The sequence below is a fragment of the Haematobia irritans genome, chromosome 5 (assembly GCF_050003625.1).
Source record: "Haematobia irritans isolate KBUSLIRL chromosome 5, ASM5000362v1, whole genome shotgun sequence".
Lineage (NCBI taxonomy): Eukaryota > Metazoa > Arthropoda > Insecta > Diptera > Muscidae > Haematobia > Haematobia irritans.
The window spans coordinates 148,964,745-148,987,007 of NC_134401.1; the positions used below are offsets into that span (position 1 = coordinate 148,964,745).

At 33.9% G+C, this 22,263-nt stretch overlaps 1 protein-coding gene across 3 annotated transcripts in view; it reads right to left on the reverse strand.

The window, feature by feature from the left end:
* Asap (ArfGAP domain of ASAP) overlaps positions 1-22,263 on the reverse strand; it is a 104,021-nt gene that overhangs the window by 39,530 nt on the left and 42,228 nt on the right. For all 3 annotated transcript variants that reach the window (XM_075308769.1, XM_075308771.1, XM_075308770.1), the window contains 3 exons: positions 9,080-9,152; positions 4,005-4,150; positions 3,683-3,937 (listed from right to left, as the gene is read on the reverse strand). In XM_075308769.1, coding sequence (XP_075164884.1) covers positions 3,683-3,937; positions 4,005-4,150; positions 9,080-9,152 — 474 coding nt within the window. The remainder of the gene's footprint in view (positions 1-3,682; positions 3,938-4,004; positions 4,151-9,079; positions 9,153-22,263) is intronic.

The following is a 22,263-nucleotide window of genomic DNA, read 5'->3' on the forward strand; positions in this document are numbered from 1 at the left end:
GCAGGACGGTGCCACTTGCCACACAGCTAACGAAACAATGGCTCTTTTGCACAACAAATTCAATGGCCTTGTTATCTCACGTAATGTTGATGTCAATTGGCCGCCAAGATCATGTGATTTGATACCGTTGGACTTTTTTCTTTGGGGTTATTGGAAAGAAAAGGTGTACGTCGATAAGCCAGCAACAATTCAAGAGCTAAAGGATGAGATAATTCGGCACATTAACGGCATAGAACCTCCATTATGCCTCAGCGTCATCGAAAATTTGGACCATCGGATGAAGGTGTGCCACCGAGGTCGCGGCCCCCATTTGGCCGATATTTTGTTCCATACATAATTGCGTAATACCAAGATATCATAATAAAATAAAATTACAATAATTTCCTAAATAGTTTGTATTTTATTCAAAATCAACATCGGCCCTTGAAATTTTAACCACCCCTTATTATATTAAAATTTCTTCTTCTCCAACAATTTTGGGGAAAACTGTTGGAGGGGTAATAAACCCGTCCCAAAGCATATTGATGTATGGGTTGAAACGGAAACCAAATTAAAAATTCTTATCCAATGGGATCAAAATTTCCGCTTCTATGTGCCCAAAAAACGAAATCGTGCGATCGATCTGTATAAGAGTTATATATAAAAAAATGGTGAGATATGGACCATCACCACATTTGCTTTTGAGTGCAAGGGTAGTCCATTGTAATTATTTTATTTTGGCCAAATAGGCTTAGAATTACATGTTCTGAATGAATAAATAAAAATATTATACATTTTAATTAAATCGATATTCAATAATTCTACGAGGTTTTCTTCTTATATTTCTGGATTAGAGAATAAGGCAAATTTTAATCTTCGAAAATCGCTTTATTGTTTTTCAAAATATTCACCAAATCCATACAATTTTATATGCCTTTGAATTGTCGAAGTACTTTTGCATCAACCGTTTCTTCAGGTGTCGAAAAACGCTGAACTCTCATTTAATGTCCCACATACGGGAATAAAAATAAGTCATTCGGTGCCAAGTCAGACTATACTGCGGATGTTTTGAGTTCTCAAAAATGCAGTTGTTTGAGCCGATGTTTGAGATCCTGTATTGTCGTGATGAAGTGATCCGTTTTCGGTGGTTTTTCGATTTTTTGGAAGATCACAGGCAAATGTTTGTATATCACTTGGAATTGACTATTCTGCTTTGATTGCGACATATCTTTTCACGAAGAAACAGGTGGTCGTTTTCTTGTAAGTTCTCATCTTGAAACACCCATAGAGTCGACTGCTGTTTACTTTCGGACTCATACACGTAAATCCTAGACTTATCATCTGTCACGATGTCACAGACGTGTTTCGAAGCACAGCGCATTTTTTTATACCCACCACCATAGAATGGTGACGGGGGTATAATAAGTTTGTCATTCCGTTTTTAACACATCGAAATATCGATTTCCGACTATATACAGTATATATATTCTTGATCAGGGAGAAATTCTAAGACGATATAAGAATGCCCGTCTGTCTGTCTGTTGAAATCAATCTACAGCCTTCAATAATGGTGCTATCGTCCTAAAATTTGGCACAGATTCGTCTTTTGTTTGCAGGCAGGTCAAGTTCCAAAATGGGCTATATCGGTCCCAGTTTTGATATAGTCCCCATATAAACCAACCTCCCGATTTGGGGTCTTGGGCTTATAAAAACTGTAGTTTTTATCCAATTTGCCTGAAATTGGAAATCTAGAGGTATTTTAGGACCATTTTTTTGAGACCACAAATTGGTGTGTCGAAAATGGTGATTATCGGGCCATGTTTTGATATAGCCCCCATACAGACCGATCTCCCGATTTTACTTCTCGGGCTTCTAGAATCCGTAGTTTTAATCCAATATACCTGAAATTTGAAATCTAGAGGTACTCTAAGACACTAAAGACGTGTGCCGAAAATGGTGAGTACCGGTCCATGTTTTCATATAGATAGCCCCCATATAGACCGATCTTCGATTTTACTTCTTGGGCTTCTAGAATCCGTAGTTTTAATCCAATATACCTGATATTTGAAATCTACAGGTACTCTAGGACCCTAAAGACGTATGCCGAAAATGGTGAGTACCGGTCCATGTTTTCATATAGATAGCCCCCATATAGACCGATCTTCGATTTTACTTCATGGGCTTCTAGAATCCGTAGTTTTAATCCAATATACCTGATATTTGAAATCTACAGGTACTCTAGGACCCTAAAGACGTGTGCCGAAAATGGTGAGTACCGGTCCATGTTTTCATATAGATAGCCCCCATATAGACCGATCTTCGATTTTACTTCATGGGCTTCTAGAATCCGTAGTTTTTATCCAATTTGCCTGAAATTGGAAATCTAGAGGTATTCTAGGACCATAAAGAGCTGTGCGGAATATATTGTGTATCGGTACAGTTTTTGATATAGCCCCCTTATAAACCGGCCCTCCGATTTGGAGTCTAGATTCTAGAACTACAATTATAGGTGCCGAATACTGTGTGTATCCTTCCATGTTTTGGTATAACCCCCATTACACCGAACTCCCGATTTCTAAAAATTTTAGTTTTTATCCGATTATCCACAAATTGAAAATATACTGGCATTTTAGATCCATAACAAAGTGTATATGGTAAGGCCTCCATATAGACCGATTTCACTTATTGAGGGTATAGAAGGCACACTGATCATGAAAATTGCTTGAAACTGAATGCAAAATTTCCAGAGTTTACTTCTCGTAATCATTTAAATAATTGGGATTGAAAATCTACAGATTTTAGATTTCAAATCAAGGCGTTATTTCATCACTTATTATTCCTCTAAAACCAAAAATGTTTATTATAAATTCAGAATCTGATCTAGTCTTCATAGGTAAAATCTTTACATTTATCTTCGGGAAGCGTACTGGTTGAACCGATCTGCTTGAGAAAATATGTCATCAAACCCCCCTGAAATTTTCAAAGGAAACTATTATATTTGATTCAGGGTGGTGGGTATTTAAGATTCGGCCCGGCCGAACTTACTACTACAAAAGCTATTAGTGGACATATTGCAGCACTAGGGTTTCCCAATCCAGAGACAAACCTCGTATTCAAGGGTCTTGATTCAATAGCGGACTTTGATAAATACAAAAATTATGACAATGGTGGTTACTAGCCATCGTAATGCTGGCGATAGCAAACAAGCTAAGAAAAACTGTTAGAATTGTTTGGAACCATTTTTATGGTACTGATGGAAACCAACGAAGCTTTTGATAAAAAGTGACAACTCAAAATTCGGAATCTATTGTTCGTTTAATGGTGTTGATAAAGGAATGTAAAACCAAAATTAAAAAAAATAATGGAATGTCTTCCTAGATTCTACTATAATTTATAAATTCATTAGAGGGTCCTTAATATTAGCCTTCGACTTGAAAAGAAGACGTTTCGTTTTCTTGGTAGAATATAAAATAAACTAAAAAAAAAAAACAATTTGTTTGGGGACAATTTGTTTGTTTGTCATTTTGCTTGAAACTATGTAGAATTTGTTCCATGAGTTCTCGAGCCTATTTTTATATAAGTTTTTATATATCTTCGTAAATAGGTATGATTTATTCCTCCCAGAGAGCTTTACCATTTTCATCATCTGACAACCCTAGTGAACAATCACCCATCCGTCCACTCACTCATTATGAATACATACTTCACATGTTTGCAGTTGATAGAGACGACGTTCCTTTTCCATTTCATCGGCCACAACGGCTGCATCGATTTCAGTTCGTACCATGCCGGCTTCTTTGGCCTGAGCCTTCTTCTCTTTTTCGATTTTAATGAATTTTGCTTCATAATCTTTGGCTGCTTTGTCAAAAGGCCTCTTCATATCGCCCTTGACACCACGCAATTCACTTTTCAACATGGAATCCACTGGAAACATGACAATATTGTTGATATTTTGCATCTATAAGAAAACAAACGAAATTGTTTTACAAAACTTATTTTGAATAAAATTACAAGTTCATACTTACCAATGTCTTCATTAATGCACTCAATTCCTTTGTCACCACAGAGAATTTAAGAAATGCCGCCCCAATATCAGGTTCATCTTGATCAATTACCTTGCCACCCAAACGCTCAAGGGCTCTAACCAGAAACATTTCATTGTCTACATGAGCTACACAAATGGTGGAATGAAAAAAGAAAGAAAAAAACATTTTGTTCAATTAATTAAAAGGTAAACTTAATAAACTATTCGCGTATATTGTGTGTGTGTGTGTGTTTGGAAACCCATTAACTCCAATAGCCAAGTTACAAGGGGATATACTTTTGGCGAAAGAGTGTGTCAAGTGGTTGTTGGAAAGTTGAATGTGTATTTTGCACGTGAGCCATTTAATATTAAAGGAAGCTATGTAGATTTTATTTTGTAGGTTCGGAAATTTCAGGAGATAGTGTATCTGTGGTGTGCAGATATGTTCAAGGGCTGTGGAAAAATTGGTTTACATCATATTTGCACTACACCCGTATATATACACCCATATTTGTTTGCAATTTCATGTAGTTACTGCATATTGCACACATGTAGCGACGAAAATGTTTGTTTTAGACTGTAGGCCAGAATAGGGATTACAAACTCGTTTTTTATATAAAAAATCGACTTTTCAATACCCTCAAATTGTAACTTTTAAGATGATTCTTTAGAGAATTTCGAATTCAAGTCCTGACGTCTTTTTACAGACAGCAAATTAGTGTAGTAACAAACCGAAATAAAACAAGTATATACGGTCAGGCCGAATCTTATGTATCCTCCACCATGGATTGCATAGAAACTTCTAAAGGGTGATACGGTCAAAATTTCTTTCAATTTTGCATTTAAAAAACCTGAAAACCCCTCATTTTGAAGGTGTGTGTGTGTAGAATGTTGCTCCTATTTTGATTTTGGAATTCACTCTTCAGTTGTCAAAATGCCGTCCAAGCAGGAAGAGCAGCGTATCAAAATTTTGCTCGCGCATCGCGAAAATCCGAGCTACTCGCACGCAAAGCTGGCAAAATCGCTAAAAGTTGCCAAATCAACCGTTACAAATGTAATTAAAGTGTTTGGGGAACGTTTGTCGATAGCAAGGAAGTCTGGATCGGGGGGAAATCGAAAACCGGAAGCGGCTGAGACGACAAAGAGAGTTGCCGGTAGTTTCAAGCGAAACCCTAACCTCTCTCTCCGAGATGCCGCAAATAAGCTGGGTGTATCGTCTACAACCGTGCATCGAGCCAAAAAACGAGCCGGACTATCGACTTACAAGAAGGTAGTGACTCCAAATCGCGATGATAAACAAAATACGACGGCCAAAGCGCGATCCCGGAGGCTGTACACGACGATGCTGACGAAGTTTGACTGCGTGGTAATGGACGACGAAACCTACGTCAAAGCCGACTACAAGCAGCTTCCGGGACAGAAGTTTTATACGGCAAAAGGAAGGGGAAAGGTAGCAGATATTTTCAAGCACATAAAACTGGCAAAGTTCGCAAAGCAATATCTGGTTTGGCAAGCCATCTGTACCTGTGTCTTGAAAAGCAGCATTTTCATAGCTTCCGGGACTGTCAACCAAGAAATTTACGTGAAAGAGTGTTGGAATAAACGTCTGCTGCATTTCCTGAAGAAACACTGTTGTTCCGTACTGTTTTGGACGGATTTGCCATCTTGCCATTACGGTAAAAAGGCCATGGAGTGGTACGCCGCCAACAACGTGCAGGTAGTTCCCAAGGACAAGAACCTTCCCAACACGCCAGAGCTCCGCCAAATTGAGAAATACTGGGCTATTGTCAAGCGGAACCTAAAGAAGACCAAAAAAACTGCTAAGGACGAGCAGCAGGCAAACTGGCTTTCTGCGGCGAAGAAGGTGGACAAGGTGGCTGTACAAAATCTGATGGCAGGTGTCAAGCGAGAGGCCCGGCAATTCGGATTTGGAAAAGCGAAAGCCTAACTGAATATTTTTCCTGAATTTTATACTAATTGAACTTGAAAAAGAAATTTAATTTGATTTTTTAAATAAACGATTTCACCGATATACACGCGTTTTCCGTTGACCAAATTTTGACTGTATCACCCTTTACTAAAGACTGTCATCCACAATCGAATTACTTGGGTTGCGTTAGCACTTGCCGATGGCAAGGTATCTTAAAACTTCTTAACACCGTCTTCCAAATGTAAGTTAGTCCATACGGAGTATATATTAAACAAAAAAAGGCCGATTAAATACGTATATAATTCAGTTTGGCAAAATTTTCTATAGAAATAAAATTTTGACAAAATTTTCTTGAAAAATAAAATTTTGACAAAATTTTCTATATAAATAAAATTTTGACGAAATTTTCTATATAAATAAAATTTTGACGAAATTTTCTATAGAAATAAAATTTTGACGAAATTTTCTATAGAAATAAAATTTTGACAAAATTTTCTAGAAAAATAAAATTTTGACAAAATTTTCTGTAGAAATAAAATTTTGACAAAATTTTCTATAGAAATAAAATTTTGACAAAATTTTCTATAGAAATAAAATTTTGACAAAATTTTCTATAGAAATAAAGTTTTGACAAAATTTTCTTTAAAAATAAAATTTTGACGAAATTTTCTATAGAAATAAAATTTTGACAAAATTTTCTTTAAAAAAATTTTTGACAAAATTTTCTATAGAAATATAATTTTGACACAATTTTCTATAGAAATAAAATTTTGACAAAATTTTCTATAGAAATAAAATTTTGGTAGATTATTTTTGGCGATATGGACCAATTTTTGTGTGATTGGGGATCGGCTATATATAACTATAGACCGATATGGACCAATTTTGGCAACCATGCCATATACTAGCGCAATGTACCAAATTTCAACCGACTCGGATGAATTTTGCTCCTCCAAGAGGTTCCGGAGGTTAAATATGGGGATCGGTTTATATGGGGGCTACATATAATTATGGACCGATTTGCATGGTTGTTAGAGACCATATACTAACACGACGTACAAAATGTCAACCGGATCGGGTGAATTTTGCTCTTCCAAGGGGCTCCGGAGTTCAAATCTGAGGATCGATTTATTTGAGGCTATATATAATTATGGACCGATATGGACCATTTGTTGCATGGTTGTTAGACCATATACTAACACCACGTACCAAACTACAACTGGATCGGGTGAATTTTGCTCCTCCAAGAGGTTCCGGAGGTTAAATATGGGAATCGGTTTATATGGGGTCTACATATAATTATGGACCGATTTGCATGGTTGTTAGAGACCATATACTATATCACAATGGACTGAATAGTCTAAGTGAGTCTGATACATCGGGCAGCCACCTAATCTAACCTAACCTAGAGACCATATACTAACACCACGTACCAAATGTCAACCGGATCGGGTGAATTTTGCTCTTCCTGGGGCTCCGGAGTTCAAATCTGAGGATCGATTTATATGGGGGCTATATATAATTATGGACCGATATGGACCATTTTTTGCATGGTTGTTAGAGACCATATACTAACACCACGTACCAAATTTCAACCGAATCTGGGGATCGGTTTATATGGGGGATATATATAATTATGGACCGATGTGGACCAATTATTGCATGGTTTTTAGAGGCCATATACAATACCATGTACCAAATTTCAACCGGATCGAATGAATTTTGCTCCTCCGCAAGCCAAATCTGAGCGTCGGTTTATATGGTGGCTATACGTAAAAGTGGTCCGATATGGCCCATTTGGCCCAATACCATCCGACCTACATCAATAACAACTACGTGTGCCAAGGTTCAAGTCGATAGCTTGTTTCGTTCGGAAGTTAGCGTGATATTAATAGATGGACGGACGGACATGCTTAGATCGACCCAGAATTTCACCGCGACCCAGAATATATACTTTATGGGGTCTGAGAGCAATATTTCGATGTGTTACAAACGGAATGAAAAAGTTAATATACCCCCCATCCTATGGTGGTGGATATAAAAATTAGATTAAGGGATTGTAGTTACACAGAAAAAAAAATTCACGAAAATGTTTCCAATTAAATTCTTAATTGAGTTTCAAAAAATATTCAAGTAAAAATTTAATTGATTCAACAAATTTTTTAATTGACACAAAAATCAATTACAATAGTATCAATTAATTCTTTAATTGACTTTCAATTAATTTTTTAATTGATACTATCATTTCTGTGATTGAAGACATTTCAATTAAAAATTAATTGGATCAATTAATTTCGTGATTGAAGACACAAAATATTTTTTTGTATGTAAAGGTATAGCCCCCATATAGACCGATTTGACTTATTGCACACAAAAAATATCAATTAATTTGATTGTCAATACAATTAAAATTATGTTTAAATTTGAGCTAACAACGTAATTTGTAAATACAATTACGATTTTAGTCACTATAGCAAACAATTTTGTTATATCAACAAACATTTTGTTATATCAACAAAACTTTAGTTGAGCTTCAAAATTTTCTGTAACAACAATTTATTGTTAGCTCACAAATTATAGTATTATTTTCTGTGTGGGCTTCTACAAACTGCAATTTTTTATCCAATTTGCCTGAAATTAGGAATCTTGCTATATATATCGGGCCCACCAAGACACTGTGTCGAATTTAGTTTTTTTCGGTCCCGTAAAGCCTCCATATAGCCTTGAGGAGGTAGAAGACGCAATGATCATACAAGTTGCTCCAAATATCCCCAATTTGGAGAAAAACTCCCAATACTGGAGGTGGGTATATCAAGGTCCCAACAGACTGAATAAAATTGAATCTGCCGGCAGAGTCGAATAACTGAATGATTAATGAGATTCAATGGCAACAGAACAGCGAATAGCCGGATTTTTAGTCGATAACACCATTACTGAGGGTGTGCGTGTGTAACTGATTATTTCTGCATGTTTAAGGTACATGTGGCTTTGACATAACTAGTCAACAAGTCGGAAAATCCATTAGTCAAACATCATTTTTTATATTTCGATTGCAATCTCTAGGCCATGCAGGTACTTTTCGTTTTGAGTGTTGGCTTGTGTGAAAGATTAAATGTTTATGTGTAGGTGGAAGGAAAAAAACTTACTATTTCCTGAATTGTGTATGGCCTTGACTGCTTTCTTCAATTTTGTTAGTCCTTCACGGTCGAATTCCAAACGCTAAAATAAAAAAAAATCAGAACATTTTTTTATTAATTAAGAAATTACTTTCAGGATTAAATTTAGTTTATAATCAATATACGTTATTGGAAAAAGAAGGTAATTAGAAAATGTAAGTATGAGTAAAAATGAGAGGAGCTTACTACCCCAGGAAAAAATGGATAAATTTGGCAAAATTTATGAAAATGGACCAAAAATGGGGTAAATTCCGTTGGTCCTACCATCAGACCAAATTTAAAAATTAAAAATCTTTTGGACCACTTTTGGTCAGATGGGACTAGAGTAATCAAAACCGGTCGGTGGAAACCGGTGGACCGGTTTTTCGTTTTGCACCGATTGTCGATTTTGTACAAAATCCCATTTTCGGTGGACCGTTAGAACCGTTGTTTTAATATCATAAAAACCGGTTTTCGGTTTTTTATTTTCTATGTAAACTGAAATAAGAAAACATCCGTTCTGAACACTTCCGACATAGTATTTGTCCAAGATAAAAAAATACGTTAGTTTTCTAAAGAAATACCAGAGATATTTCAATATTCAGCATAAGCAAATCGTGCTTGTTCAATTAGGAGCGTATATTTTGTCAACAAAATCTATGATATCTCCACATTATTATTATTCGACTTAATTTGGTGTACCTTTCTGTAGAAAATGAGCAAAATGATTCTTCGAAAGCCAAATGCAGTATGTGCAAACAAATTTTTAGTTGTCGAGACTCTTCAACACCGTCTATAATATAACATTTCAGAAATATTCGCAAAAAGCAGATGGAACCAAGAAATAAGAAGTATATACGGCCGTAGGTTCGGCCAGGCCGAATCTTAGGTACCCTCCACCATGGATTGCGTAGAAACTTCTACTAAAGACTGTCACCTACAATCGAATTACTTGAGGTTGGGGTATTACTATATATAATTATGAACCGATATGTACCAATTTTTGCATGGTTGTTAAAGACCATATTCTAACATCACGTACCAAATTTCAAACGGATCGGATGAAATTTGCTCTTTCAAGAGGCTCCGGAGGTCAAATCTTGGGATCGGTTTATATGGGGGCTATATATAATTATGGACAGATGTGGATCAATTTTTGCTTCTTTGTTAGACACCATATACTAGGTTAGGTTAGGTTATGTGGCAGGCTCACTTAGACTATTCAGTCCATTGTGATACCACAGTGGTGAACTTCTCTCTTATCACTGAGTGCTGCCCGATTCCATGTTAAGCTCAATGACAAGGGACCTCCTTTTTATAGTCGAATCCGAACGGCGTTCCACATTCCAGTGAAACCACTTAGAGAAGCTTTGAAACCCTCAGAAATGTCACCACCATTACTGAGGTGGGATAATCCACCGCTGAAAAACTTTTTGGTGTTCGGTCGTAGCAGGAATCGAACCCACGACCTTGTGCATGCAAGGCGGGCATGCTAACCATTGCACCACGGTGGCTCCCATATACTAACACAATGTACCAAATTTCAGCCGGATCGGATGAAATTTGCTTCTCTTAGAGGCTCTGCAAACCAAATCGGGGGATCGGTTTATATGGGGGCTATATAATTATGGACCGATGAGGACCAATTTTTGCATGGTTGTTAGAGACCATATACTAACACCAAGTACCAAATTTCAGCCGGATCGGATGAAATTTTTTTCTCTTAGAGGCTCCGCAAGCCAAATCGGGGGATCGGTTTATATGGGGGCTATATATAATTATGGACCGATGTGAACCAATTTTTGCATGGTTGTTAGAGTCCATATACTAACACCATGTACCAATTTTCAGCCGGATCGAATGAAATTTGCTTCTCTTAGAGGCTCCACAAGCCAAATTTAGGGGATTGGTTTATATGGGGGCTATATATAATTATGGGCCGATACGAACCAATTTTTGCATGGTTGTTAGAGATCCTATACTAACATCATGTACCAAATTTCAGCCAGATCGGGTGAAATATGCTTCTCTTAGAGGCTCCGCATGCAAAAACTGGGGGTCCGTTTATATGTGGGCTATACGTAAAAGTGGACCGATATGGCCCATTTGCAATACCATCCGATCTACATCAATAACAACTTCTTGCGACAAGTTTCAAGTCGATAGCTTGTTTCGTTCGGAAGTTAGAGCGATTTCAACAGACGGACGGACATGCTTAGATCGACTCAGAATTTCACCACGACCCAGAATATATATACATTATGGGGTCTTAGAGCAATATTTCGATGTGTTACAAACGGAATGACAAAGTTATTATACCCCCCTATGGTGGAGGGTATAAAAAAAACATTTTAATTATCTACGGTATTGTTACCGCAATTACAGCCAAGCGATAAAAACAGACTTTCAAAAAAACGGTTTTTTTATCACTCTAGATGGGACCAAATTGGCAACACTGCATATGACGGTACTCGGGAATATTTGAAAAGACCAACACAAGAGAAACATATAGGCGTCCGTTCAATAATATTGAATATTTATTTCCCATTTTTGACCTAATCAATAAACTAACCTAAGTTCAATATAATTATATATGAAGGTTCCCATTTTAAAGTGTACGTTTGGTTTGGTAGTCTGTAAGATAGTGAGAATCTGACGTTAGCATTTTTTCCTGTATCTAAATATTGTTATCACGAGATGTAGGATATGTAATATTTTTTAATCCAACTCCATTTTTTTCTGTGTATTAACTAATTTCTGTTTTTTTTATTATCTTTCATTTCTTAACCCTCTAATGCCCCAATTTTTTTGCCAGCTGATTAAAATTTTAATGTTAACGACACAAAAGCAAGAGAACTAAGCAAGAAAAAATTATACGGTAAATTTCAGCATATGCTGCAAAGCCTCTTGAATAGTTTCAAATAAGTTTTCTTTTTATTTTGCCCATTTTTGTTATCTTAAGGTGTGTTTTACTAAAAGCTTTCTTATTAAATGAACACTAGAGGGTTAAATAACACCTTTAATTAAATTTATTTAGAAAAACATATAAAATGAATAAAAAAATAGTTTTATTTAAATATTTATCTTGGACTGTTATTTCAGTTTGTGTGCAAATTATAAAGTTTAAACAAATAGAAACTATTAATCATAATTTGCCATATGCCAAGGTGTTTGCTTATATTTCATCTACAATTTCTAAGCAATAAAGAATCAAAATGTAAACAAATTCGTCGTCACTTTCCTTTATCATAATATAAACAACATTTAAAAAAAGATGGTTACTAATTCATATCAAATGTATATATATGGGTGATATACATATTTATATGGCTTTGGAGAAAAAAATACAATAAGATCTTATTCATTTGAGAATGTATTACTCGAGTAATACATTCTCAAATTAATTTATTTATTTATTTAATTTTATTTGCATTATTAAAAGGCATTGAAAACAACATGCTCTTAATGTAGTTTAAATATTATTTTCGAGGAGAAAAAAAAAAATAATATAGAATTTTGTGATTTGATTGAATAGGAAAAACTTCCAAATTAAAATGTTTTGATTAAAAAAAAAGGATTTTCCTTAAATAAAAGAAAATGACCACAAAATAAAATCCTATGATCCCAGAAAAAATAAAATTTTCCCAACAGTAGTAGTTCATTCATACTATTTTTGGGAATCGTACGAAAATTTTCATTTGTTTTAGTTCATATTGAACATATGTTTACGGTCATTGAACTTTATACCCACGTTTAGTTCATAAAAATTTGGAGACATACTTAAAAAAAGTAAAATTTCATTAAGCTGTGTAAAATTTCGATAAAAATAATAAAATTGAACTACAAGCAAATAATTTTTTTCCAATAAAAATAAGTTAAATTTAGCGTTAGTTTAACTACGGAAATTTTTTTCTGTGTGAAAAACTAACTATTCTCTTTCATTGATAGGCTAAGAAGTTTCCGAACTGCCCTTGTATAAGTGCATATCCGGCGTAAGATATATATGGCGGCATGCGTAGCTAGAATTTTGATTATGCTATCTGTGCAAAATTTCAAGTAAATCGGAGTGAAACTGTGGTCTCGGAGTGAGAATTTAGTTTCCGGTGGTCATGTAATACACTTACATGACCACCGGAAACTAAATCGGACAATAGATACGATATATATGGCGGCTATCTAAATCTGCATAGATTTGCAACAAATTTTGCTTACTTGAAATTTGCCAATTCAATTAGTTAATACAAATGAAATTTCAATTGGGCCATATAAAATACTGACAAAATCAGGTGTTACTGCATTTTGGCCCCACACTATTGGATCCCACAAAATTTGTCAATCGCTCCAAAAATACGATCACGAAACACGTCTATGTACAGAAAAAAAATATCACCAAAATATTTCCAATTAAAAAGTTAATTGAAGTTGAAAATTTTTCAATTAATAAATTAATTGATACAATTAACTTTTTAATCATGATAGAAACATTAAGTTAATTAAGTCAATGATTGAAAATTTTAAAATTTTTAATTAAAAAATTAATTGCTACAATTAACTTTTTAATCAAAGTCGGAAGACTAATTCAGTTAAAAAAGTGCTGATTTTTTTTTAATTTTTAATTAAAAGTGTATTTCAAACAATCATTTGTTAATCCCAATAAAAACTCTAAGCCAATTCAGAAAGTAATTAAAAATAGTTACCTTTTTTAATTAATAAATTAATTGAGTTTTGCAATCAACATCAATTAAATTTTTAATTGAATCAATTAAAAATTGAAATTTGCTGAAAAAAATCAATTAATTTTTTAATCAATTAATTGATACAATTAACTTTTTAATCATGATAGAAACATTAAGTTAATTAAGTCAATGATTGAAAATTTTAAAATTTTTAATTAAAAAATTAATTGATACAATTAACTTTTTAATCAAATTCGGAAGACTAATTCAGTTAAAAAAAGTGCTGATTTTTATTTAATTTTTAATTAAAAATGTATTTAAAACAATCATTTGTTAATCCCAATAAAAACTCTAAGCCAATTCAGAAAGTAATTAAAAATAGTTACCTTTTTTAATTAATAAATTGAGTTTTGCAATCAACATCAATTAAATTTTTAATGGAATCAATTAAAAAATTAATTGAAATTTGCTGAAAAAAATCAATTAATTTTTTAATCAAGAATTTTTTCTACGCCCAATTAAAACTGTTATTGATACTATCATTTTCGTGATTGAAGACATTTCAATTAAATAATTAATTGGATCAATTAATTTGGTGATTGAATCAGAAAAAAAATTTTTGTGTGTGGGATGAATAGTGTATTTATGCGTATGACCCCAAAAGTAAACAGCAGTCCACTGTATGGATGTTTCAAGATGGGCCAAATCCATCAAAAGTTAAATTAAAAATAGTTACCTTTTTTAATTAATAAATTAATTGAGTTTTGCAATCAACATCAATTAAATTTTTAATGGAATCAATTAAAAAATTAATTGAAATTTGCTGAAAAAAATCAATTAATTTTTTAATCAAGAATTTTTTCTACGCCCAATTAAAACTGTGATTGATACTATCATTTTCGTGATTGAAGACATTTCAATTAAATAATTAATTGGATCAATTAATTTGGTGATTGAATCAGAAAAAAAATTTTTGTGTGTGGGATGAATAGTGTATTTATGCATATGACCCCAAAAGTACACACAAAAAAAAATTTTTCTGATTCAATCACGAAATTAATTGATCCAATTAATTTTTTAATTGAAATATCTTCAATCACAGAAATGATAGTATCAATTAAAAAATTAATTGAAGGTCAATTAAAAAATTAATTGATCCAATAAAATGATCCTATTAATTTTTGTGATTGATTTTTGTTTCAATTAAAAAATTTTTTGATTCAATTAAATTTTTAATTGAATATTTTTTAAAACTCAATTAAAATTTTAATTGGAAAATTTTTCGTGAAATTTTTTTCTGTGTAAACAGCAGTCCACTGTATGGATGTTTCAAGATGGGCCAAATCCATCAAAAGTTGCTCGCGCACGAAGAAGTTCCAAGAAAATGATCGCTCCTTTTTTCTAAAACTGGACATGTCGAACAATGCAGAAAAGTGAATACAGAGTAGTACACAATAATTTGTCTGTCAGTTGTTTCCAAGAAATCAGGAAAACTAACCGTCAAAGATGGATCACTCTTCACCATAGCCCTTAGTTTACGTTTTCCTAGTGTATTCAAGTTTAACAACAGCAAACAGTTTTTTATTATTTACCCCCATTTTCATGAAGCTCCGTTTTTGCTACGTTAGCTAACGAACTTTTAAACCGTGATATCTACATATCTGTCATCTTGCGTATATATTCCATATGCCACTTAGAAACTTAACTGCTGAAAATTGTTCAGTTAAAGTTAACCGGAGAAAAGATATTTCCATTTTTCTTTCTGTTAACTGGCAGTTAAAGCCTAACGGAGCTACATGAAAATGGCCGTTAAACAAACAGCGACTTTACTTTGCCTTTTTCAACCCACTCTTTTTCTGAAAAATTTCTTAGGGTATAGGTTAGGTTAGGTATAGTGGCAGCCCGATGTATCAGGCTCACTTAGACTATTCAGTCCATTGTAGTACCACATTGGTGAACTTCTCACTTATCACTGAGTGCTGCCCGATTCTATGTTAAGCTCAATGCTCTTAGGGTATAGTCACCAAATTTCTTTGAGTGTAGTCTCAAATATTTTGACCACGCAAAAAAAAAACTTTTTTTTCAAAAGTTCACTCCTCATGCTTGTAAAGACTTTTTAGATGTTCATTCATTTTCTCTATGCACATCCAACACACAAATGATTCATGTACTTGAAATAAATTAGAAAATTTATGGGGTTTGACCTCCAAATGTTCATAGGTTCTTTATATGCGTTTTATTCCATTGCAACAATAGAAGCACAACAAAAAAAGGATCCACTACTCAATTCATGTAATGAATTATTTATTACAAAAATATGCATACAAAAAAAAAAAGAGCTTAGTGTAGAAATCTATCCATCTAGCAAATGATTTTCATTACTAATAGTGTCTATTAATTGTAGTATCGGGGCACTGGAAACTTTATTCGTCATATGTGTAGTATGTTAAGTTTCGTCGTTTATTGTGTTCAGTTTCTTGTGAGCAATGTTTCCACATGAGTGCCTCCAGCCATCCATCATTTGGTGCTAAGTCGCCTCAAATGGTTTGTGTTAAATGAGGTTATTATTGGTCTTTAATGCACAAAGTATAGTAAATTTTCCCCATTTTCATTTCATTTTTAATAGTTTCGTTTCTTTTTTCAATGTGAAAAAACTGTATTGTTTTTATATTTTTGTATTTGTACGATGCAAAATTTTGATACTAAACAGACAATATATTTTAAGTGATTCACAGGTACAATACAAGCTTTTGCCTATGCTGAACAAAATTGACAATAATTATTTTATTTATTTTAATTTGAAAACACTCTATATTTTTTTTTTATTGTTTAAACACAGAAAGAAATATCCCCAAATTTTTTCCAATTTAAATTTTAATTGAATTTAAAAAAAAATATACAATTAAACATTTTATTGGTTCAACAATTTTTTTAATTGAAACAAAAATCAATCACATAAATTAATTGTATCAATTAATTTTTTAATGGAACAATTAATTTTTTAATTGACTTTGGTGATTGATATTATTATTTCTGTGTTTGAAGATATTTCAATTAAAAATTAATTGAATGAATTAATTTGGTGATTGATGACAAAAAATACTTTTTTCTGTGAAAGGAAAAAATTTGGAAATTACATAAAATTTTAGAATCAGTTTAGATTTGTTCGATTAGGCACGAATTATGGCTAACAAAGCCATCACACATTGCAAGTAAAGGACTCTACCTATTTTGGCGCATTCGCGATGAAGCGCCGTCTTGAGTAGTTCGACAATTTGTTTTTTTCGGAGAGTAAGTTTGGTAGTTCCAAATGCACCAGTCGCAAAAATCTAACCGATTGAGATCCGAAGATTTTGGTGGCCCTTATGTGGTTGAAGCGGGGAACCGCCTTTTCAAGTCACTCTTGGTTGACTTGAGTCGAATGCGATTGTGCTGAATGTCCATGGTCTGCGGGCCAAATGTTTGTCTACCCAGGGCTTCAATACAATTTTCCCGATAATATTCAGCATTTATTTTGATCCCACGGTCGAAGAATACAAGCGGCCCACACCGTTTCCATCGGCAGCGATTGAGTTCTGTTGACCAATCGGAGGTGTACATTTTCAGCTGACCTCTTTTTTGGCAAGTAAACCCAATCATTTTTAACTTTGTCATTCCGTTTGTAACACATCGAAATATTGCTCTAAGACCCCATAAAGTATATATATTCTGGGTCGTGGTGAAATTCTGAGTCGATCTGAACATGTCCGTCCGTCCGTCTTTTGAAATCACGCTAACTTCCGAACGAAACAAGCTAACGACTTGAAACTTGGCACAAGTAGTTGTTATTGATGTAGGTCGGATGGTATTGCATATGGGCCATATGGGTCCACTTTTACATATAGCCCCCATATAAACGGACCCCCAAATTTGGCTTGCGATTGCTCTAAGAGAAGCAAATTTAATCCGATCCGTTTGAAATTTTGTACATGGTGTTAGTATATGGTCTATAACAATCATGCAAAAATTGGTCCATATCGGTCCATAATTACATATAGCCCCCATATAAACCGATCCCCCGATTTGACTTGCGGAGTCTCTAAGAGGAGCAAACGTCATCCGATCCGATTGAAATTTGGTATATGTTCTCTAATGACCATGCAAAAATTGGTCCACATCGGCCCATAATTATATATAGCCCCCATATAAACCGATCCCCAGATTTGACCTCCGGAGCCTCTTAGAAGAGCAAAAGTCATCCGATCCGACTGAAATTTGGTACGTGGTGTTAGTATATTGTCTCTAACAACCATTCAAAAATTGGTCCATATCGGTCCATAATTATATATAGCCCCCATATAAGCTGATCCCCAGATTTGTCCTCCGGAGCCTCTTGGAGGAGCTAAATTCATCCGATCCGGTTGAAATTTGGAACATGTTGTTAGAATGTGGTCTCTAACAAACACGCAAGAATTGGTCCATATCGGTGCATAATTATATATAGCCCCCATATAAACCGTTCCCCAGATTTGATCTCCGGAGGCTCTTGGAGGAGCAAAATTCATCCGATCCGGCTGAAATTTGCAACGTGCTGTTAGTATAAGGCCGCTAATAACCATGCCAAAATTGGTCCATATCGGTCTATAGTTATATATAGCCGAACACCAATCACACAAAAATTGGTCCATATCGGTTTATAATCATGGTTGCCACTCGAGCCAAAAATAAAATTATATTTTTATAGAAAACATTGTCAAAATGTTATTTCTATAGAAAATTTTGTCACAATTTTATTTCTATAGAAAATTTTGTCACAATTTTATTTCTATAGAATTTTTTTTCCAAATTTTACTTCTATAGAAAATATTGTCAAAATTTAATTTTGTCAAAATTTTATTTCTATAGAAACTTTAAACTTAATTATATACGTATTTAATCGGCCTCTTTTAGTTTAATATATACCACGTAGGGACTATGTGGTATATATTACGGTGTTAGTAAGTTTTAAGATACCTTGCCATCGGCAAGTGTTACCGCAACCCAAGTAATTCGATTGTGGATGACAGTCTTCAGTAGAAGTTTCTACGCAATCCATGGTGGAGGGTACATAAGCTTCGGCCTGGCCGAACTTACGGCCGTATATACTTGTTTTTGTTCACAAACTGCTCAATTTGGAACAGTTGCGTTGTCAAAACAACCAGCCCCATGATCTGAAAACGTAATGATTACGAATTTATAAAAAATAAATCCGCTACCGTGACTCGAACCTGGATTGTTTGTTCCATATGCGTTATTAGTCGCCTTGGCACATTGCACCACCGACGGACTTGCCATGAAAACATCTAACGAATATTTTAAGATTTTTCATGGCGAAAGAAAAACGACAGTGGACGAAACCGTGAACATTCCGTTTTGATTTTTCGAGAACGATTCCGTTTTATTTTGTTACCGTCCGTTCACAATTTTTAAGCGTTTTTTTATACCTTGCGCCACACTGTGGAACAGGGTATTTAACTTATAGTGCATATGTTTGAAACAACCAGAAGGAGATGAGGTAGACACATGGTGTCTTTGGCATTAATGCTCAGGCGAAGTTAAATGAAATTCATTGTCCAAAGATTTCATATCCTTAAAATATGAATTCGAATTTTGCTTAGCATAGAAGAAGTTTTGATGTTTGATGTTGTTTTTTTCCTTGTCCACCAAATGTCAATGAACTTTTCAATGAAGTCGTTTTGTCCTTATAGTTAAGTGATTCGACCTAAAATTGTGTATCCCAAAATAAAAGTAAGTTTTGTTTAACTAAGGTCAACATGACTTTAATAATTGTGAACAATTCTTCAGAATTAATGAAATCGTGTTTAAATTTGTTGACTTTTTGCATCTTGACTATAAAACAAAAAAGCATTTAAAAATAGGCGATATTTACAACACTTTATTTTAAAGACTATTTTACTTGAAACATAGCATAATTTCTACTTGAATCCGCATTTCTAAATTTAAGTTGGCGTTAACATGACTTTAAAGAACTCTGATGTCACATATAGGAAAAAGCTGAGAAAAATAATAATTTTTTTTCCTAGGATTAAGTACGCAATACTTCCATTCTACGCTTCTTTGGCTTCGAATTAATAATACCAAATTTATTAGTGTAAAGACAAAATGATTATCATAGTTTGAATAATCCGATTTAGGCAAAATATCCGTCCTTTTGTTCGATAACTAGTTGCCATTTTTAACGTTATCACCCTATTATCAAAGCCATAATTTCTTTTGAAAAAAAGTTAAGATGGTTTCCATATAGAAATTCGGCCTATAAAGGTTTTTTAGTTAACTCATTTCACGCCTATACATCGGGCTTCTTTTCAAATGGTTCCAAGCGATTATTTAGCTTTTGGGCTTTCGAGGTAAATATTTCTACATTTCGAAACAGAATTATTTTTGCTGTGTGTATATCATTGCGTGTATGGCACTATAGGTATTTTTACTATGTCTATGTTCTTTCACAATAGACTGATTATCTGAGTAAGACTATAATAAGAGAGTGATACATTAACCCAAATTTTTCAATGAGTTTTGTAAATTGCACGATACATGACACTATACCTCCCACAAAAAAAAAAAAAAAAAAGCAGAACAGTCCTCGTACTTCTAATTGTAGATACAAATTGTGAATGTATGAATGGATAAATTAAATGCAACAGCACCATATGTAATATAAAATAAAACCATCCTGAGGGGATTTTCAAAGAAAATATGAAATGAAGATAAGAAATCCCCAAAGTAAATTGATTCACAGATTCATTCATATATTAAAGCAGCAAATGCGAAAAAGATCGACTTTTATGCTGCTTATACATAACAATGAAGAAAAAAAGGGGAAATACTTTTAGACACTTGCCGTCTGTCAATTCATGCGAGATTTGAATAATTCAAAACATTTGATAATTGATACTCACAACTTGCATTTTCAATGGTAAAAGTCTAGATATTTTATAGAAATGACTTGAAGACGAATGTGGATTACTTAAGCGAAACAAAACAAAACAATACGAAACGAAACGAAAGACGAAAAGAAATCTCTGTAAAAATCCAATACATCAACATTTTAGAGTCCCCAATTTTATTTTTCGAACAATGACTTACATCCGGCTTGATATGAGATATTTCACGGGTATTCAATATTGAGGAATATTTGAGGCGACACACGAACAAAATGCTCATTATCAAATAATCTTGAAGGAAATTCTTTCAAACTGGCAAATATTTACTATTATATAGAACCCTAGTTTATTTTTACAATGACATATCCTATGAGGAAAGTACTTTTCTACAGACATATCTAGAGCTAAGTTTTAAGAGTATACAGCAAATATAATGTTGGGTTTCAAGCACGAAATTAATTAATTTAATTAATTCTTAATTCATCCAATTAATTTTTATTGGAATTGCTTCAGTCACGGAAATGATAATTAAATTTAATTAAATCAAATTTAAATCAAGATTTATTGAAAAAAAAATTTAAAATATAAATATTGAAAAAATTCATGAAATGTGGACTCCGATTTATATTTAAATTGACAAAAAATGTTATTCGTCTCTCAAACAGAATTTCCTGAACAACCCCCAAACTTTCATTCATGATGGCCACTTTTATACGAAATTTTATTAAGTCAAATTTAAATAAAGTTTTATTGAAAAAAATTGTTGCTGCGATATGGACTTTTTCACGGTACTTAGAGAGCCAGAATTGAAATATGGGGGTCGCTTATATGGGGGCTATATACAATTATGAACTTGATATGGACCAATTTTTGTGTGATTGGGGATCGATTTATCTGAGGGCTATATATAACTATAGACCGATATGGACCTAGTTAGGCATGGTTGTTAACGGCCATATACTATCACAATGTACCAAATTTCAACTGACTCGGATGAAATTTGCTCCTCCAAGAAGCTCCAAAACCAAATCTCGGGATCGGTTTATATGGGGGCTATATATGATTATGGACTGATATGGACCACTTTTGGCATGGTTATTAAATATCATATACTAACACCACGTACAAAATTTCTATCAGATCGGATGAATTTTGCTTCTCCAAAAGGCACCGGAGGTCAAATCTGGGGATCGTATTATATGGGAGCTATATATAATTATGGACTGATATGGACCAATTCCTGCATGGTTATTAGGGACCATATACTAACACCACGTACCAAGTTTCAATCAGATCGGATGAATTTTGCTTCTCCAAAAGGCACCGGAGTTCAAATCTGGGGATCGGTTTATATGAGGGCTATATATAATTATGGACTGATATGGACCAATTCCTGCATGGTTGTTAGAGACCATATACTAACACCACGTACCAAAATTTCAACCGAATCGGATGAATTTTGCTCTTCCAAGGGGCTCCGAAGGTCAAATCTGGGGATCGGTTTATATGGGGCTATATATAATTATGGGCCGATGTGGACCAATTCCTCCATGGTTGTTAGAGACCATATACTAAC